General features: G+C 50.3%; 1 protein-coding gene across 1 annotated transcript in view; it reads right to left on the bottom strand.

Annotated features, from left to right (window-relative positions):
* Positions 1–19,432, bottom strand: part of gli2a (GLI family zinc finger 2a) — a 57,943-nt gene that overhangs the window by 11,277 nt on the left and 27,234 nt on the right. Inside the window, exons 3-5 of the mRNA XM_067253773.1 lie at positions 14,162–14,267; positions 8,102–8,304; positions 5,945–6,142 (exon numbers count right to left, since the gene is read on the bottom strand). Coding sequence (XP_067109874.1) covers positions 5,945–6,142; positions 8,102–8,304; positions 14,162–14,267 — 507 coding nt within the window. The remainder of the gene's footprint in view (positions 1–5,944; positions 6,143–8,101; positions 8,305–14,161; positions 14,268–19,432) is intronic.

Genomic DNA, 19,432 nt, shown 5'->3' with positions numbered 1-19,432 from the left:
GATAGGAATCTCTCTCTCAGGCAGTTGTATTTGAGCAAGTTAAATGGGGGCAATTTAAACAAATTGATTTCAGAATACCATTAAAAAGAACAAGGCGTGTTTTAAGGTAGAGGTCAGGGCCCTCTTGGTGGGCTTTGGAGCTATTTTAAAACATGCACTCACATTCCCATGCACTTTTTTTGTGTGGGTGCGTGTGCGGGGGAGGGGCATTGTTTGGGTACACATTAAAACCGAGGGAGGGAGAGGGAGAGAGAAAGGACAGGGAGAGAGAGAGAATGGAGAGAGAAGAGAGGGAGAGAGAGGTAGAGAGAGAAAGAATGGAGAGAGAGAGAAGAGAAGGAGAGAGAGAGAGAGAGATTGGCGAGAAAGAGATAGAAAGAGAAGAAAGGGAGAGACAGTGTGTGTGTTTGAGGCAGAAGGACTGGTGTTGACCAGCTGCTGTGGACCAACAGGTGCTGGGCATTAGGCCTGGTGTGAGAGGACATAGAGCAGCGCTGGTCTGGGGGGTAATTAGGCCTTACAGGGGGCATCATCAGAGGCGCGGGGCAACAGGAAGCCTATAATAGCCCCATCACACCTCTCCTAGACACATGCACTGTGACTGACACATACCGTCTGACAGCCCGTCAACCACAACCCTAGCAGCCTGCAGCCAATCACTGACCTGTTATTGGTTTTACGAGTGATCCATCCCCCAGCCACATGGACGTAGGGGTCCAGGGACCACCAGTTTAAACCTCGCAGCCATAAACTGTGATCTTCTCAAACAGTTACATTCAGAGGTGGTGGATCGTAAAACAAAGGCACATGTGCTCGCTCAGAGAGCCCCGGGACTGTGACGACAGTTGAATACTAGCAGAGATGTGAGAGATATTTATGAAAGAGTTGGCAAAAACAACAAACGGTCCCTCCCCTGGAATGTTCTTCTGAGAGGCTAATAAATAAATGTGTCATGTATCATTAGAACCACTGGGGATTAGGGCGGGGTGGGGGAGGAGGAGGGGCGGGCCCGGAGGGATGAGAGGGAGGATGGGGGAGGGGAGCCGGGTAGAGAGGGGGCATTGCTGGGAATCGAGAAGGGGGGTGGGGAGGGGGTCTTACCCATATTGGGGTTTATGGTTCTCTTAAGGAGACTGGGAGCGAATTCAGATTTGCACTGCTCGGCTGGCTCCTATCCCCCCCGACTGGGGCCTGGAGACGAGGGGCCATTGTGGAGTGGCGCTGGTGCGGTCCTATTCATCTCTCCTAGCCACAGACCTCGGGGGAGATGGGCTTATTAATGTGCCACTTTATAAAGCAGGAAACAAGGCATGGAGCCTGGCGCCTACCTCAGGCCCTGCCGCGCCCCTCCCCACGGCCCCTGCTCGTACCTCTCTGCCTCGCTCCACGTTCAACAGGGGCACGCTCAACCGTGTTTTTAGTCTAGGCTGGCACTTCAAGGTGCTGTTCGTCCGTCCGTCTGTCTCTTCTCTGTGTGCCTGTGTGTGTCTCCTAGCCTGCGTGTGTTAACTCAGCGCCAAGGGGTCACCGCGTCTGTTCTGCCCGAGGTCACGCCAGCGCACACTCGGAGATGGAGTGTTTTATAGACGGCGGCTCTAATTTAAGGGGTGCGCAGGTTCCGGCGGGAGCGAGAAACCAGATGTTGCGCGGAAGGCGGCGTCGCCTCGGAGCCGAGCGGGCGGAAACAGAGAGAGAGAGAAACGGGAGAGAGATGAAGAGGGAGATTAAACAAGAGAAAGTGACGACGGATAGAGAGAGGGAGAGAGAGAGAGAGAGAGAGAGAGAGAGAGAGAGAGAGAGAGAGAGAGAGAGAGAGAGAAAGTGACGACGGATAGAGAGAGGGAGAGAGAGAGAGAGAGAGAGAGAGAGGGTGCCATGAGTTATTCTTTCAGGCTCTGTGGGAGCACAGGGAGTGCTGGCTGTAATTGGGGGATCTGGACTTGATATATGGGCTTATAATTACAGGCGCTTGAGCACACATTCACAAAAAAAGCAGAGGGGTGGCGATAGGGGGTAGCGATTATTTTAAGCATCTGCCTTGCTGTTTTAATTGAAATGGCTTTGTGGAAAATCAGAATACTGTAATTGGGAGGGTACTAATCCCCCCCCCCCCCCCCCCTTCCCCACCCAGCCTGTTCTACCAGCTCAGCCCACAGAGCCCCCTGAATGGCCGCTGGCACAGGGGGGCCCACAGCAGAACACAAAGGTATGCTGCCTTTGTTCTCTGGGGCTCACAGGCTCTGGAGGCATGGGTTTAGGGAGTGAACGCAGCTCCAACGACCAGCGGGTCTCCCTGGGAGGTGTCCCCGCCAGGAGCAGGGCAGGAGAGGCCTCCTCCTGTCACCCCTTGTTCGGGGCAACGTTGTTCTGGCTCTCCGTGGGGAATACCGATCGCTGGAGGAACAGCTTAGAGGGACGTCTGTGCGCCACAACCAGGGCATCGGATTATGACTTGGGCCCTATCCCATCCTGTCCTGTCCAGGCCTGCTCTGCTCAGCCACCTACAGGCTGGAGGGGGGGGGGTGTGTGTGTTTATTTTCCCTGGTAAATCTCACTAATACCATCACTGAAAACTTTATTAGAGAGGGGCTCGCGCCGGATCTTCTATGAGCCCCCAGTGTCCTGCTAAAGCCAGCCTTGTGTTTGGGTATGTACACACATATATGTGTATATGTGTGCTTGTACAGTAAGTGTTTGTGTATGTAGTCTGGAGGTGGGGGCTAACCCCCCCCCCCCCCCCCTACACACTGGAATCTCTTTTTCCTCAGGATAGCAGACATTTGCTTTGGCAGCAGCTATTGTCACGGGACCTTGAGCGTTTTCCAGTCCGCTCCCAACACCCTCCCTCTTCCTTGCCTTGCCTTTGATTGGCCTGATCTTACGACAGCTCACCAGTACCATACCAAAGTAGCCTCCTTCAAGTCCGCACTGTGAGGATGTAGACGCGAACTCAGTGCTGGTGAACCACAGGTGATGCACTGCTCTGCTCTGTGCTGGAAAAGGCCGTGGCCTGTTTGCCTGGGCCTTAAGCCTCCTGTCGCGAAAAGATCCATGTATTGACGTGCTCATCCACCCAGGGTCTAGCTTTTCCCCATCCCCCTTTCAGTGAGATCCGGGGAGGGAGAACACTCCCGACATGAACACGTGCAGCAGATTGACTTGATCCACACATGGAGGCCCCAGGAGCGTGGCCCCAGGAGCGTGGCCCCAGGAGCGTGGCCCCAGGAGCGTGGCCCCAGGAGCGTGGCCCCAGGAGCCTGGCCCCAGGAGCGTGGCCCCAGGAGCGTGGCCCCAGGAGCGTGGCCACAGCAGCGTGGCCCCAGGAGCGTGGCCCCAGGAGCGTGGCCCCAGGAGCGTGGCCCCAGGAGCCTGGCCCCAGGAGCGTGGCCCCAGGAGCGTGGCCCCAGGAGCGTGGCCCCAGGAGCGTGGCCCCAGGAGCGTGGCCCCAGGAGCGTGGCCACAGCAGCGTGGCCCCAGGAGCGTGGCCCCAGGAGCGTGGCCCCAGGAGCGTGGCCCCAGCCTGTTGCGAAGACTCACGTCGCGGGGGGAAATGGATCTGTGTTGTTTTAGTGGAGACGGCTCTTTCAGCCGGCGTGTCGGCCCGTCACACACAGGCAGTGATTAAAGCGTAAGAGAACACAATTGGCACAGGCACGCACTTGGCACCGCAGCGGAGCATTTCGAAACGGCTACGGCAGGCGGCGGCCAATGGCACGGTGTCTCCTGTGTTTGTTCAGCAGGTCTGTTAGTGCAGACTGAGTGACAAGTACTGTACACTCAAACAACAGCAACATCCAGTAGGTAGATTCAGACAGTCTGTTCAGATTACCTTCATGGCTTGTTCTCATTGATTGTCTATTCTACTCGGACAAATGTACGGGTCTAGTCCAGCTTTTTACAGTATAGTACAGTATAGTACAGTACGCTCCGCCCTGGGAGACTGGATAACTTCATCCTGACATATTTAGAGCAGTTTCAGTATGTGTGTAATTTCCAGAGCAACATTCCTGGGTTGAAGTGGTTGGTTTACAGTGCTGAATGGCGAATTCAGTTTAATCCGTAGATGTTCCCCTCTGGAGCTGTAAGAACAGCAGCCCGTCTTAAAACTTTACAATACTCCCCGGCACTGACGTTAGCATCCAGAACTTTCCATGAAGACTTTTCGGACTTTTACAGTGACTGTCAGTCTTAAAGCTATTAAACCCGGAGCTCTCATGTTCACTAATGGACACACTGAAGTCAGCAAAAGGAAACATGCTTGGAGTTCACTGAGGTCTTGCTCTTGCGGTGGGTCCACTGAATTTATTAGAGCATAAATTGATTTTTAAATATGCATATTAATTTTATCAGCGCAGTCTTCCAAAACAAACGGCAGGTCTGGGCGCATATTTATCGCCCTTTCTGCAGTAAATGAAGCTCTTTATCCGCCAGACTGTCCGAGGAGCCATTAGCCCTGGGCCTGGGTCAATACGGACCCTGTGTCTGTGGGCAGCCATGGAAGAGTCCCCAGCTCTGCAGCGGCCCAGCCCTGACCACATCACTCCTGCCCAGGGAGGAGACCACAGAGGGCTGCCAGAGGGAGCAGAAGGCAGGCCGCTGTGTTGGGGCTGTGGGTGTTTGAGCAAACAGCCTCTCCAAACAAGCTTGGGCAGGCAGTGCAGTGGTGGTCAGAGGGGTGGGGATGGAGGTGTGTGTGTGGGGGGTAGGGTGGGGGAAACAACCTCTGTGCCCCCAACCGACCTCGCCTCTTCATGTTTTATTAAGTGAATCGAGGTAATTTAAACCATATATTTGCAGTGGAACTGGGGGGGGGGGGGGGGGGGGTGTTTGTGGCGTTTTCCTATGAGTGCGTGAGGATACTGGCGCTGGTGTCACGCAGACAAGATATTAACACCGCCAGGAGGCTAGCCGGGGTCTGGTGGGTGGTGGGGCAGGATGAAAAAGAGATGGAGGCTCCATCATGGAGGCGTGCTAGAGAATATGTTTGATTGTCAGGCACCGAATGGATACATTTCACGGACAATCTTCCTCTCAGTGGAGTGCACTGTGGTACCCTTTCATAAGGCCACTGCTACAAGAAGACTTCTTGGAGATGTTTATCTTGAAAAACCTGGTCCTCGTCCTAGAACAGCAGACTTAGAACGACCAATCCATTTTGGTCAAGGACTTAATTTCCTAATATCATACAGTTCAAAAACAGGCATGCCTCTTTCAGTCTTTTTGCTTGCCCTCCTACCTGCTTGTTTGCAAGGCTGCCTTTTTGCATGCCTGCCTGCTTGCAATCCAGTATGCGTACATGTTGGTCATTAAACTACCCTTGCCATTAGATGGAGAGAACAGGGGATATGGATAAATACCCGCCATTACAGAACAGATATGAAGGATATCTGTGTCTTTCTACTGTACCTCCACTGCCAAATCAGTCTCTCTAAGCCTCTCTCTGTTTGTTTCTGACTGTCTCTTTCTCTCTCTCTCTCTACCTCCTTGTGCCTCTCTCTCTCTTTCTCCCCGCAACACACATGCTTGCCCTTTTAAGGTTACTGTGGTGTGTGGGATGTTACTCATAACCGAGCAACACACCTGAACCAGTGAGTGAATGAGAGGCCTGCGAGGGTGGAACAGTTGTTTTTACGAGTGGCCAGCCCCAGGGCTTTCAGTGTTTATATAAGCCCCCCCGCTACGAGTCACAGCTTTTATATGTCCAAAAAAGCTCCTCTCTCTTTGATGTGGGGGGGGGAGTCTTCCACACAAAAGCCACAAGAAGGAGAAGGAAAAGGCCTTCTATGAAAAGCATAGCATTAACATACCTGCAGCTAAGCTACAAGGGGAACCAGACGGCACAGCTTTACATTTGGGTCGCCGACCAAACGCTGAGCCGGTTTTTTCCCCCCGCTCGCACAACGTTCCCCGTGACCCCGTGGGCCGGGGGGTTTGGCGTTCTTACCATCCACGGGACTGATGTAGTCGGGCAGATGGCCCGCGGCTGCGGCCGCCGCCGCTGCAGCCGCCCCGGTCTGGAGGAGCAGGTCTCCGTAGGGGCTCCTCTGGCTGGCCATCAGGTGATAGTACTCTGTGGGGTTGGCCCCTGGCGGGGGAGGGGGCAAGCTGAAGAGCGCGCGCTCCTTCAGATGCTCGTGGGTCACTGAGGAGGAAGAAGGGAGGGAGAGACGTGAGGCGGACGGATGGACGGACGAACCGGACAAATCAGATAACCAGGGATCGTCTGGGAGATTCGCCGAGGCGGAAGAGGGACTCGAGGGAAGAGGACGGAGAAAGCAAGCATATTTCTGTGCTTCCATCTCTTGTAGCTAAATCACTTGAGACAGACATTTTGAAACACACACACACAAGCATACCAAGCCATAAACGGTGTCCGTAGTGGAAGGGAAAACCTTGAGCACAACGGCAATATTGATGTAGAACGTGTTAACACCTGCACCCAGTAAACCCACATTTAAAAGTGTCAGGGGCTATAAGAGTGAGCGATGGATTTGTTTGTCTTTCATCCCTCCTCGAGCCACCGAGGGTTAACCATGACCATGTTCACCCCCCCCCCCCCCCCCCCCCCCCCTCCCCCTTTCCCAGCTTCCTGCTCTCCTTTCACCCCTGGTGATGTGTCATAGGCTAATGTCTCCTTTGCTGGTGAGCGTGGACGTATGAAGGGGAGGGGGGTGGGGGGGTAGGTTAGGGCCCCTTCTTCTGTGTTGCCAAAACCACGGCCCACACCAAAACTGATCCATCACAACCAATTAGACCTGGTGGTGGTAAAGCAGAACAGGCATGCGTTTGTACGGGTCCAGCGACACAGCCAGAGCCTCCAGCTTCTCCATGCCTGCCGTATCACATAATCACTTCCAGCCAAAGGCTTTGTATGTGTGGACAGACTGTGTATGCGAATGTGTAAAAATGTGTGTGTGTGTGTGTAAGTGTGTGTGTAGGGGGGGTGGAGGGGGGCATGCCTAGACACTGTGCTGGGGAGAACTCGATAGCAGTCCCTGTGAGAGCAGGTCAGTAGACAACTCTTCAGACAGGAACTCTGCCAAGACATTTACCATCACTTCATACGTTTTCTGTTTTTTATGTTGTTATTCTTTTACATATAAACCATCAATTAAACCCATATGTGATGTGTCTGGTTTTGCAGGAAAATGACTTTGAAAACCCACGTTCAGGTATTCAATCTCCGCATCATCTCCTGGATGCTCCGCTAGACTCCACGGCTTGAGCACACTTTATTTATGTTCCCCTCGGCCTTCGGCCCCCTCCATTTTACGCCATACTCCGCTGCCACCGTATCAGTGACAGGATCTCTTCCGCATTGCTTCTCCTGAAAGCAGGGGAGCCATTACTGCCGACAGACAGAGAGGGCTGGGTGATTTATCTCAGGCTCCTCTCTCCCCACCAACCTGTTGTTGTAACAGGGCTGTGAAGACAGGCCTGTCAGCATGGGAACTCAATACAGGCTCTGCTCTCCGCCTCTCTGTTTGCCTTTGTTCATTTCCATGGTTTCCGATACCCAAACATTTGCTCACACACTTAAAACAAATTTAGGGAGAGTACTGTAGGGAGAGTACTGTAGGGAGAGTACTGTAGCTTTCCAGTGTGTACATGTAGCATTACACTCTCTCTCACACAAACACACACACACACAAACTGCATACGCATGAAACCAGCTCGCACTCACACACAAGTGTTCCCACACGCTTACACAGAAACACACATGATGCAAGTTTTATGCTGGTGAGTGTATTAGCTGTTAGACTAATTATCAAAGTGGGCTTGATGATGTGGTGAGCAAACTTGGAAGTTAAGCTGTGTGAGTGATGTGGAATGCCAAACAGTGTTTAAAGTGAACAGGATACATAAAGTCTTTCCTCCTCTCTAACTTCAACCAATCATCTCCTCTCAGCACCTTAGTGTTGCCCTGACTTTATTTGTACTGTACATTTATTATCCCACACTAGACAGGGAACCCAAATTTAGAATGTACATAATGTGTACTCTAAACATTACATGAATGACCTCCAAAGTTATATATAGACTCTGGAGTGAGTAGATACACACTGTACATTGGAGTGCTGAGAGTATTTGAGCGTCTTACCATCCGCAGGGCTGAGTCCACGGGCGGCCGAGATCATGGAGAGGGTGGGGCTGCTGTGCATGGAGCGCAGGTAGTGCTCCATGTGGGGGTTGATGTAGGGGTGCGGGGCGCTGAAGGGAGACTCCCCTGTCCCGGCAGCGTGGGGAGACAGCCGGATCAGGGAGATGTCTGAGATGACCGGGCTGCCCCCAAGTCCTGGAGGTCTGGGAGAGAGAAATGTACAGAGAGAGGGAGGGAGGGATGGAGAGAGGGAAGGAAAGAGAGAGAGAGTGAGAGAGAAGTACAGAGAGACAAAGAGAAAAGGAGAATGTTACATTCAATGTTTTTGGTCTGTCTGTCTTTCTCTTCGCCTGCCTGCCTCCCTTCCTGCCTGTCTGATTGGCAGATCCGTCTTTGGAACCGAGTCCCTCCTGATCCAGTTCCAATCCCTTCCCTTTATTGTTCATTCCTGATGTAATGATCCCTCCTTGTTGTTGCACATATTAAGGCCTGCAGCGCTGAACAAGTCCAGACCGGGGTGTTCAGACTGCAGGCGCATGAAGTCTGCGGTTTGGGTGGGCACGCTCGACCTGTCTGGCATGAGGCCTGTAGGGCACTGATAAGAGACAACACATCTGTATGTTCAAACCAATCTTCTCCCAGGCCACCTTCTGGCTGACTGCCAGACTGACATGACACCAGCATGTTTGAAGTCGGCTAGCCCACAGGTCGAATCAGGATAGGCAGTAAATTTGTCGTCGGTAGGAGGGTGAGTGGTGGTCTGTTTGTAGGAACCTAGACAGACAGGCGGGAGGCTTTCGCTGTTGCCTTCTGAGGGCAGAGGATTGAATGACGGATGCGTGATGGTCTGCAGAGGTGCTTTGTTAATGGGATCCAGTTTGTGTTTGGGGTTTCGGTTTAGTCTACGTCGTGGAGAGAACTAAAGGAGATACTGTACTCTGTCACTTTCTCCCTGGAGAAGAACAGACTAGGCAGGCACAGGCTCACAGGTGGAGAGGTGCAGTGAGAGTAAGGATGAGGAGACGGACGACGGGTCACAAAGACCAAAGCAGTCATGTGTTGCCTACTTTCTTAGTTGCTCAACCTGAAAAATAGGAGCAGGTGTATGACTCACTAACTACTGTCCTCTGTACTGCAGAGAGGGCCTTGTACCCAGCAGTAGACATGCAGAACAGTCAACAAAAAACTTGTGTCTGACCTCGGCATTTGGTTCATAATGAAGATATTTGAATCAGAATTTGTTCATGGACCACCTTGACATTTTTGTTTGACCATCCATTAGTTGAAGCAAATGATAATTTCCTGTCCATATACTTTGACCCTGGAATGATAATGCCATCTCTGCAGATTCATTCTGGTAAATGGGTGCGATTGAGAACAAGTTTGAGTGTGGATACAGTTTTTCTTTCGACGTTCTGCAGATTTCTGTCGTGATTCTCTGTGGCTGGAAGCAGGTGATTGAGAGGGGCATGTCCACCTAAACTGAGAAGGCCAGGTCTGAGGTCCAGCGTTTCTGGCAGGGTCTTGGCTCACCTCAGTCTACCATTCATACTCCCTCTCTGTGTGGAGGCCAACCTGCAGCCAGTCCAGCCCAGCCCAGGCCCCGTTTCCAGTAAATGCCTGCAGACTAGCAGCCTTGTCTGTGGGCCAACTTTCTGCTGTCAGCCCCCTCTGATGGAGCCCAATAAAGAGCTCTCTGTTCAGGGAAAGCTGAGAAGAAACAGACGTTCCATACACAAAAACACGCTTCCCCCCGCCTCTCCAAACAGGCTGGCAGCCTGGCACAAGACCCTCAGATTATCTCGGGGCTCCTCTTCTGACGCTGGTTGGTTGCACGGGCACTGGACAGCCCTCATCTCTTGTCTGTCGACATCATTTATTCATTCCCTCTCTCTCTCTCTCTGGTCAACAGCCAACGTTTGGTCACAGTGTTCCTGGTAACTAGCGGTGGTGGGGTCAGTGGTGGTAAATGTGGTGACCCGAAACCCGTGGAAGAGTCCGAATGGTCACTCCTGTGGTCCGCACCTCCGAATCAGAGGTTTCCCTTGTGTTGTAGCCCCTATCTAGAAGAGAACGCTACAAAATGTGGCTATCAACACAGCTGTCAGGAGGCTTATGTTGTGTTGTGTTTTCACAGTGGATTTGGAGCCCTCTCAACTATTTGCAATACAATCAAAAGTTGCAAAAGTCAGTAAGCTTAATTGAAACTCAGAGTGGCCCAGTAGTGGCTGCTGGGAATACTGCCATCTTTTTTTTTACTGCTCTGGCCCCCTTCCCTACCTCGTATTAAAGTTGAACAGTAAAACTAACACAAAAAACTATTGGTAGAAACACATTTCCTCTTCACTATCATAGATTTGTTCCCCTTTTCTGTTAACAGTTTAAAAGGGGATGTGAGATAATATCACTTTGAGAACGACCTGCATTTCATACTTTCACAACAAAGCTCCCAATAGCAAAATGCTGTGTTTGTGGAATGGCCTTTCATCCCTTACAACCAGAAATATTTGTCTCTCCGGCTACAGCACAGAATGTCAACACATACTGTGTCCACAGTAAATCACGTTAACTGCCTGCTGCGTGTTTGAGTCTCTGATAATAAGGTAAAATTTACTACCTTACCTGTCAGGAGGCTACAAATACTAGCCCTCTCTGACAGCTACTATTATTGAAGCCTTGTCGATCCGCCCTCTTTCTGACAAGACGTTACTTGAACTGTTTTTCCTCAAGTTCCTTAGTCACAGAGGATGAATATGTGTCTGGGAGATGGGTCTCTGCCTCTAACCTGGGCCTGTCATTTAAACACAGCTCCATCACAGCAGTATGGGTGGCTCTGCTTAGGTAAGATGAGAAGCTGGAGGTGAGCTGGGAGACAAACAGACAATACACTCTCGTGCTGTCGTTGTGTCGGCGGATAGACGGAGGGAGAGGGAGAGAGAGTGATTGTTCCCGTCCCGCCAAACACGACACATTTCCACTTTGGGGTAATTGTTGTTTGCGTCAGCGTGTGATTACACAGGTGCCCTCTCTCCCTGTCATCTCATTGTTGAATCTCTCATGTGTGATCTGGACAAGGTGTTGCATGTTAGGATCAAATGAAAGGAAATGAGTGAGGGCATAGCTGCGTGCATCCAGAATGACAGCTGCAGTGGGAAGATTTCTAAGCCCAGTTAAATGACTGTACTTTCCCCCCCGGACTAAAGAAACCTTCGCTTGTATCACATCTCCACGCCTGGGTTTTCTGCAAGTGTAAGCTCCTTGCCTGAGTGGAATTCTGCATGCCTGTCTACCTCTCTGCGTGCAGTACCTGCGGGTATGTCTGCCTGCATGTTTGTGTCTCACTGGTCTGTGTGTTTGGTTGTTTCTGCCTGGTCTGTCTGTCTACTTTTCCTGCCTGCATTAGTCCCAGCCTGACCTGCCAACGAGTCAGTATTTGCCTCTCTGGCATGTTCCCCACTGGCTCAGTCGATGAATTATGACGTGACGCGCTCTCATCTGTACTTCTGGGCAGCTAAGCCGATTGAGATAAATCACCCAGTACCCCACAGGGGCTGCGGGCGGCTACGAACATAGTTGTTTTTGGGCCCTTCATAAGGATGCTGAAGATTTGGACCGTAGCTTGATGTACTACTCCTTAAAGAGAGGCCTCGGTGTACGGACAAAGGGATGACCTAGAAACATACAGTACAGTTGGAGTAAGACATCTAATGAGGTATGGGGTTTGCACGGAAGGCAATTATCTATAATCCTGCCTCGACACTGACATCAGATGTTCTTCGAGCATCGCTAAATCATGTTTAGAGCTTGAGATAAATCACGACCGTTTTTCCTCTATTGATTTTCAGCGGTGTGTGATTGATAGCTGCTACTGTTCTTTCATGAATGCATTCCTCACAGTATATCACGAGCACAGTCAAAATCCCATTGGGTCGGAGAAGGCTAAAACTAACATGGTAAGAAAACAGTGTCAACACACTGACAGCCAATCAGCACGCTCAGGAACCAGCTCCACTCCGTCCTACGAACAACCACACCAAACAAAGACAGAAAACACAAATGGTTGATCTGGAAAGCCCATTTAATCAACACATTCCATGCTCAGTCTTGAACCGACTGACTGCTTGCTGAGCTGGACCGCATCTGTTTGTGTGCTGGGGCGGTGCAGGCCGCAGTCCAGCCACACGAAAACCTTGGGTACATTTCAGATTTCAATGCTGCAATTTCCCCCCAACAGCCTCCCAAAAACCATAAATACCAATCCTGGAATGAGTGTGCAGATCTGTTTTTCTCATCCCTTGTGTTGTCGTTGAGGTCCTGGAAACGGAAAGACTGGATTTTGGATACTAATTACCCCCTCAAACATGTTGGCAGAGGCCCGCTTCCCTGACTTGTGGGCTCACACAGAGGATGCCCGCCAGCCACAATCTGCAGCACGCTCCACTTGAGCACTGCCTCAAGAGAAGCTCCTGTGCCAGTCCACGGCTCAGCACCGCAAAGCAGCCCAGAAGTCGCATGGGGAGGGCACCGCAAAGAAAGTCCAAAGTCCACGCCGGACAGTTCAAAAGATGGTGGAAGCTATCTTCAGTAGAAAGGAGAAGACAGGAGGCTTCCACATCAGGCAGGTATTAAAGAAGCAGCACCTACCTTACTAGAACAAGACAGGGATCAGGAGCAGTCCGATAGCTCTCTCTGTGACAGCCCCGACAGAAGGACCTGCCTTCTCATTATGGACTACGCAAACAGTGATGAAGGGGCCCTGTGAGGAGACGTCACGTTCAGGCAGACAGGACAGAAACCCCTGACACTCCGCTGGGACAAGGTAACAAAACGGTGACGGCGGGCGCAGACACCCCCTACTTCATTTGCAGAGCAACGCACCGGTAATTAGTTGAATTTGGCGCAGGCACAGAGAAAGACGTCGAGATCAGGGTCTTGATGAATTAGGGGTACACTGTCAAGACCACATCACATTAATCAGAGAGCCAGCGTACGGACAGTGTTTTCTCTCCTTCTCCCTGGTCTGGCTGGTGATGAATGGCTTTGCCACAAAGTATGTATCACTATCACATCTGTGAATTTAAATGTACCACTGCATTGCCAGAGAGCTATTGATTTTACTCCTACCTCCCCATTTGAGGCTTCGAAGATAAGCCGTGGTACAGCATTGTTAAAGAGGCCTAACTTTTAGCAACATCAAATCGAAGACTGTGAGCAAGCAAATGTGTCATGGACTCATTTACACAAGACAGAGACACACTAACGTGTGGTAATTAAGAAGTGTCCCTGTTTTATGAATTATTCTATATACAACAATTTTTTTTGTTTGTGTCACATGAGGGAATCGAATCCTGGATTTGTGTGTGTGTGCAGAAATTATGTGTTGTCTTATGTCTGATGTTTATTCAACGGTTGCCAGAGACAACATAAATCCTGTAAGTGAGATAGAGTTGAAATATCTTTTTCATACACATATCTGTGCATGATGAATCCATCTCTGTGGAGCTCTTGCAATAGGAAGAGGACGAGTCCTGGCAAAACTCCCTAACTCTCTGGACCATGCTAGCATCATGCTAGCATCGCACAGCCATCCAAGTCCCACACCGTCAGCAAGGAGGAGAGGCACGAGAGGAAATGTTAACATTCTGTTGTAGCATTGCTACCCTGGCTCCTCTGTCCTCCACTCTCCCCAGTCTCATCTGTCTTTGATAGGGAGCGGGCTCTCTCTCTCTTGGCGTGAGAGAGCTAGAAGCTTCTCTCCCTTGCTGGAGCTGGTGAGAGGTGGGAGTTAGCTCAAATACAGTTCAACATGGTGGAGACAGGTCTTGGAACTCGTAGTTACAGTATCAGGATGTGCCTCAAATTGAAATTACGAATGGCAAATATTCTAGATTGTCAAAAAAGGAATATATACATATGCATACTAATCACATGGCTTTCTTAAAGCTAGGCATATTTCTCTCCCTTCACAGTGACGAAGGAAGTCAGTATTCAACAAAACCATAACCTTAACTTGGGACTCCCAAACATCAACCCCTAATTACTTTAGCAAGGAATGCTTACCCGTGCATGGTGTGCAGGGGGTGTGGCTCGTAATGGTACCGCCCCTCGTGGTGCCGCATGTCGATCGGTATGGGCGTGTGGAAGGTGGGGAAGAGGTGGTGAGGACCTGACGTAGGAAGGAGACGAAGAGTGAGGAAGGAAGAGACTTCAAACACCACTTTCAAACAGGATATTTCAAAGGCAGAAAAAAGCTACAATACAAAGGACATGAATCTAGGAGCTGGCTACGCAGTTTTGTGTCAAATATTGGCACTATCACACAGGCGAAGAGGGATAAATAAATAATCAAAGTCATCCTGAGGAATCCTACATCTCTGACATGAGAGAGATCTCACTGAGCCTTTGACAAAGACCTGCAGCCTTTGAACTGGGGAGAGAGAGAGGCGGTGTGTGTGTGTGTGTTGGGGGGGGGGGGGGGGCTATAGTGGTGGTTGGGAGAAACCACAAGAAAGAAATACTACTGTCCCAACACAAGCATGGAATAACTTCATGGAAAAAGAGTGAACCCCTTCCTCAGTAAGGACAGAGATATCCAATATCCACTCTGGCAATCTTAGCAGGAGCATGCAACCAAACTGTTAAAGGCTACACAGTTTTAGCTCAGTCACTGCCTGGGGAGAAGGTCAACAGCTGTACTCTAAGAGAAGTGAATCAGCCAAGAAGTATGAGGCTTGACTGACTCTAGCGATGAAGTGGCCCATCACACACACACACACAACATGGGGTGAAACTAGAACATTTACAGTTCCCATAATTCTGCAGTAATTGGGGCCTTCCAGTCTGTCTGGTGTGGGGCCCATTATTAACCTGCCATCTCTAATGGGGGCAACAGAATGTAATGTGATGATTGTGTTTTTTATGTGAGACACAAAAAATTCACAAATCAACGATTTCCTGCAATAAAAAGTTGATAGCCTAGGGTAAAAGTAGTTAAAGAACTACACAGAACTTGACTCGTTACTGGGATTACACGAGTCCTAAAACTTTTTGGGCTCTTTATAAAGTTACGGAGAGATCTCCAATCTTTTGATTCAGTTCCTCATTTGAAAATCCTCCTTTTAAAATATGTGCATCACGAAAAAAAAATCAAAGAGGTTACTCAGCTAAATCCAAACAATAGCCCTGATTGACTCCATAAACTACAGGGTCACCCAGGGTCCCTTTTGTATAGCTCAGCCTAGTATGTTTGTGCACTGCCGCGACGCAAAAGAGAATGAGAGAGAAAGGGAGAGGGGCGGTGACAGAGAGAGATAGAAAGAGTTTGAGAGACAGAAAGACAGAGAGAGAACGGTAGAGAGGCAGAAAGAGAAAAAAGTAAGAAAGTAAAAGATAAATTGAAAGTAAGAAAAAGAGAGAGGGGGGGGGGTTGATCAGTTGATCCCTGGTGTTGTATTAAAATTCTTTGTGCATCATATGCATCAGTGAGTTAGCAGAGACCACCAGGGTTAAAGAGCAGGGGTCAGGGGGGATCAGATCATTATCTTTGATTGAGAGGACCTGTGGGACTTGAGGGAGTGGTAGAGGGCACTGCTTGGGAGGGACGTCTGGGGTGCAGGGTGTTGGGATGCCAAGCCCAGGCTACAGTGGACCTACATACCAGGAATGGACGGCAGCTGGGTCTGAGGTTTGGACTGACAGCTGCCAGAGATCTGGGCCCAGTACAGAGACATGATCCTGGGCTGTGGTGTGTTTGAAGTCATGGTACTGAACCGCTTTCTAAAAACATGTTTCTCTCTTCTGTGTTTGACATAAACTTCAGCTTCATCACAGCACAGAGACTGCTGAAACCATAGCTATGAAAACTTTAAAACGGTAATACAATTCTTTGCCCAAAGGCAAATGTGAGGTGTTATTTTGGGGGCTTATGGCAGACACAAAGCCAGACATTACAGGCACTTATCCCTGATGGAGCCTATTGTTGGAAAGATTGCTTCTGTTGGATTGGACCTTCCTCTAAGGGCAATTGGTTAACAGGAAAATAAGTTTAAAAAAATTCTGTGACCGGTACTGTGTTGCACTAAATGACAGTTGACTTGCAAAGAATTTGTTTACCAGCTGACTATTATCCATCAAAGAAAACAGCTACATCTGTTCTCTGTTTCAGTCGTTGACGACATGATGTGTAAAACACACCTGACAGGCAAGTTGCGCGGCTGCAAAAACACGAGAAGCCGGACAAATCACGACAACGCATCAGTATAAGTGAAAATGTCGCTCTCTGCCTCTCGATATCCAAAAGGGCCTCATGTCTCTGTGAAGCTCTGAGGCTGGACGCCTGCCAACAGGCCTCCCTCTTCTTTGTGCGAGACAGAGGAACACTTAGGAGTCAAGTTGTATGCCGCAAAGTGAAAGAGGCTCCCAGTAAAAATAAGTAATGGGGAATGAGTGCGGGCAGAAGAGCTACCCCTATTCAAACGTGTCCCCTCTTCTCTGTGAGTGCGCGGCAGATCTCTGGGGGGGAGATTGAGGGCTTAGAGAGGGCGGGGAGGGGAGAGGAGTAGACGGGAGCAGAAGGGTGAGGTGGGCACGGGTCGAGGAGATGTCAGTGGACCAGTGAGCCTGGCGGGATAGATGTTGACCAAGAAGACTGGGCAGAGTCTTGAAAGTCACGTCCGAGGAGGAATGTAGACACGCGCACACACAACCAAACACTAGAGGGGGGGGTGGCATCCCTGTAGAGACATCCTGGTGCCTGAGCTCCTGGAGTTGGAGGTGGAGGTGGGGACAGGCTGAGCAGACGCTTCATCACCCAGACAGATGCATTGTTTCCTGGGCTAGCAGGACAACACTAGGCAGGTATCTGGGGGACTCCACAGGGACCTTTACCTGGTATACTGGGATCCTAGCAGCGCAGCGACACAGACGTACGCCCGCGCTTGGCTTAACACACACATCCGTCTTAGGAGCGGTGACACCTATACTCACATCTGCCAGAAGAGCACATAACACTACACACCGGTCACGGCTGAATTTCAAAAATTCTTTTTTGTTGTGGTCATGCTGCACAGCATAGCTATATCTTACTGATAAAACGTCTGGCTCCTGATGAATATTTCGACAGGTTTTTAGATCTGCAACCATGAGCATGTCCGTCTCTTTCTCAGTTTAGGTAAACCTGGGACCATGCAGGCTTCTGCTGCAGTTTTATCTCCATACCGATCGCCTGGCTTGATCCACTTCAGAGGAATGTGCCTTTACACAGTGCTGGTGCTTGTTTGTGTTCACGGACATATCTGGGGGCTCCTGGAGCTCTCTTAAGTTCCATCATAAGACATTGGCTGGAGATTCTCTACAAATATTATTGCTCCTAACCCCCATAATAAGGCCTGAGATGATCCAAACATCCTGTCAGAGACCTGTGAGAACCAACCATCTACTCTTTCTTGTTTGGGTCTTAAGCCAGGTTTGATCTACCTCTTAAGACAATGCCAGGTGTTAGACATTAACACAGGGCACGGACAGGTTCAAAGCAAGCTCTACAGAGCGACGTATGGGGGAGACCCAGAGCCTGTGCAAACGAAGCCTAAGATCAGGGCCAGGCTGAGGAGAGGAGAACAGAGCGGAGGGGCTCATCCTCTGAGGAAGCACTCTGCGATAATAACAATATCCTGAGAGGCCAGGCCTGGGCAGGGTAATTAAAGCAGCTTTTTTCTCTCTCACTCCAAGAGGGGTGAGGGGGGGGGGGGAGAGAGGAGGAGGGGGGGGGGGAGACTCAGACAGGAAATTCCAGCAGAATAAGCTGGATGGGGTCCTAACTACACAGCGCCATGCCAACAGCTACACACGCACACACACACACACGCACACGTCCCTGTCGTCCTCCACTGCACTTTGAGAAGCAACAGCCCAGATACGGCTGTGTTACTAGAGGCTCCTTGGTGGCCTGCATCTTGTTACCAGCAGATCAAAACAGGCCTTTTCCTAGTCCTCCATATCCATCCTGTCTCTCCGGTCTGCCCTGTGGACTGGGTTAATTCCTCTGTGTGTTTAATCTGACACTTCACCAGCGCTCAACATAGGTGAACTCGGCAGGTCTAGTCCGCCCAGGGCTGCTGGTTCCTTCCCGGTGTGAGGGTTAGCCCTGGCGACGGCAGGATTAGGGGCTTACAGCCGAGCACGTAACCACCATCACTTCTGAAAGGAGGCATTAATACAGTCACTCTTGCATCTCAACACCCCTCGGGGCTGGTAAAATGATACCCTTTTTATTGATAGGGGGGATTTTTGAGCAGAAGGTAAGTGGATTAGGTCAGGGTCTCCAGCCCAACACTTGACAGGTAGAACGGAAATTCATTAAGGCAAATATAATCTCTATTTGTCTAAGCACGTAACGTCTACGAGACTGAAAAAGTGTTCTGAAATCCCCATTAAAATGGAAACATTGTTTTTTGGGGGGGCTCTTTTGAGTGAGCTCTGTGAAGTGGTGGGTATGGTCTCACTTTGAAGTCCTGCAACCTTTTATAGTACATTAGGAAATGAGATGTTTATACCGAAATGGAACAATGTCCATTAGGCTCCAGTTGTAGACTGGCACACATCCACACAATACAGTTAGCTGACTTAGTCATAAAGGAGAGAGAGCTGAAGTGAAACCATGTTGAGTCCTGTTGAGCTTTCTAGAATGTGTGTTATAGTAACTCCTACGCAAGATTCTCGGGATGGTGCTAACTGAGGTTAAGGACAAGGGTAAGTAGACAGAACATCAGACATGAGTATTTCTAAACTGAGCATAAAATGCTTTATCTAATTGATTGGACGTGTGTTGTGAATAGACAGTGGGAGTGTGTACTCCCTCTGCTGTGTGTTGGAGACGTATGTGTACTGCAAGTGCGAGTACTGGCCGTTAAGGCCCAGGCTGTGTTTACATCCCGTTACCATGGGCACCCGCAGATGTGTACAATCTCCATCAGCCGTTGTGTAGTGGGCTCGAGTGCCTTTCCTGTGCATGTTTACAGAGGCGAACCCAGCTGGCTTCTCTCTGCTGTGATCCGTCTCAGTCAAACGGCAGGCCGCTCTCACCCAATCACTGCTCCCGATCGACCCCCAAACCAGCATCCACATGATGCATCACCTTGACGGAAGGTGCCGGACTGGCTCTGCTAATTGTCCATAGGCCTCCGTGGTCCTCGGACCTCACCTCTTTAACACCACAGAGAGCTAGCGGTGGATAGTGTGTTCAGGGTAGGGGGCCAGGGGACTTGGTCGTATGGGGAGTATAGCTATCAGCACAGGCCAGACATGTCTGGGGATCTCGGGCTAACGACCACCATG

Source organism: Osmerus mordax, chromosome 2 (assembly GCF_038355195.1).
Source record: "Osmerus mordax isolate fOsmMor3 chromosome 2, fOsmMor3.pri, whole genome shotgun sequence".
Classification (NCBI taxonomy): domain Eukaryota; kingdom Metazoa; phylum Chordata; class Actinopteri; order Osmeriformes; family Osmeridae; genus Osmerus; species Osmerus mordax.
Note: the sequence above shows the minus strand (reverse complement) of the source record. Positions and strands in the feature narration are given on the sequence as shown.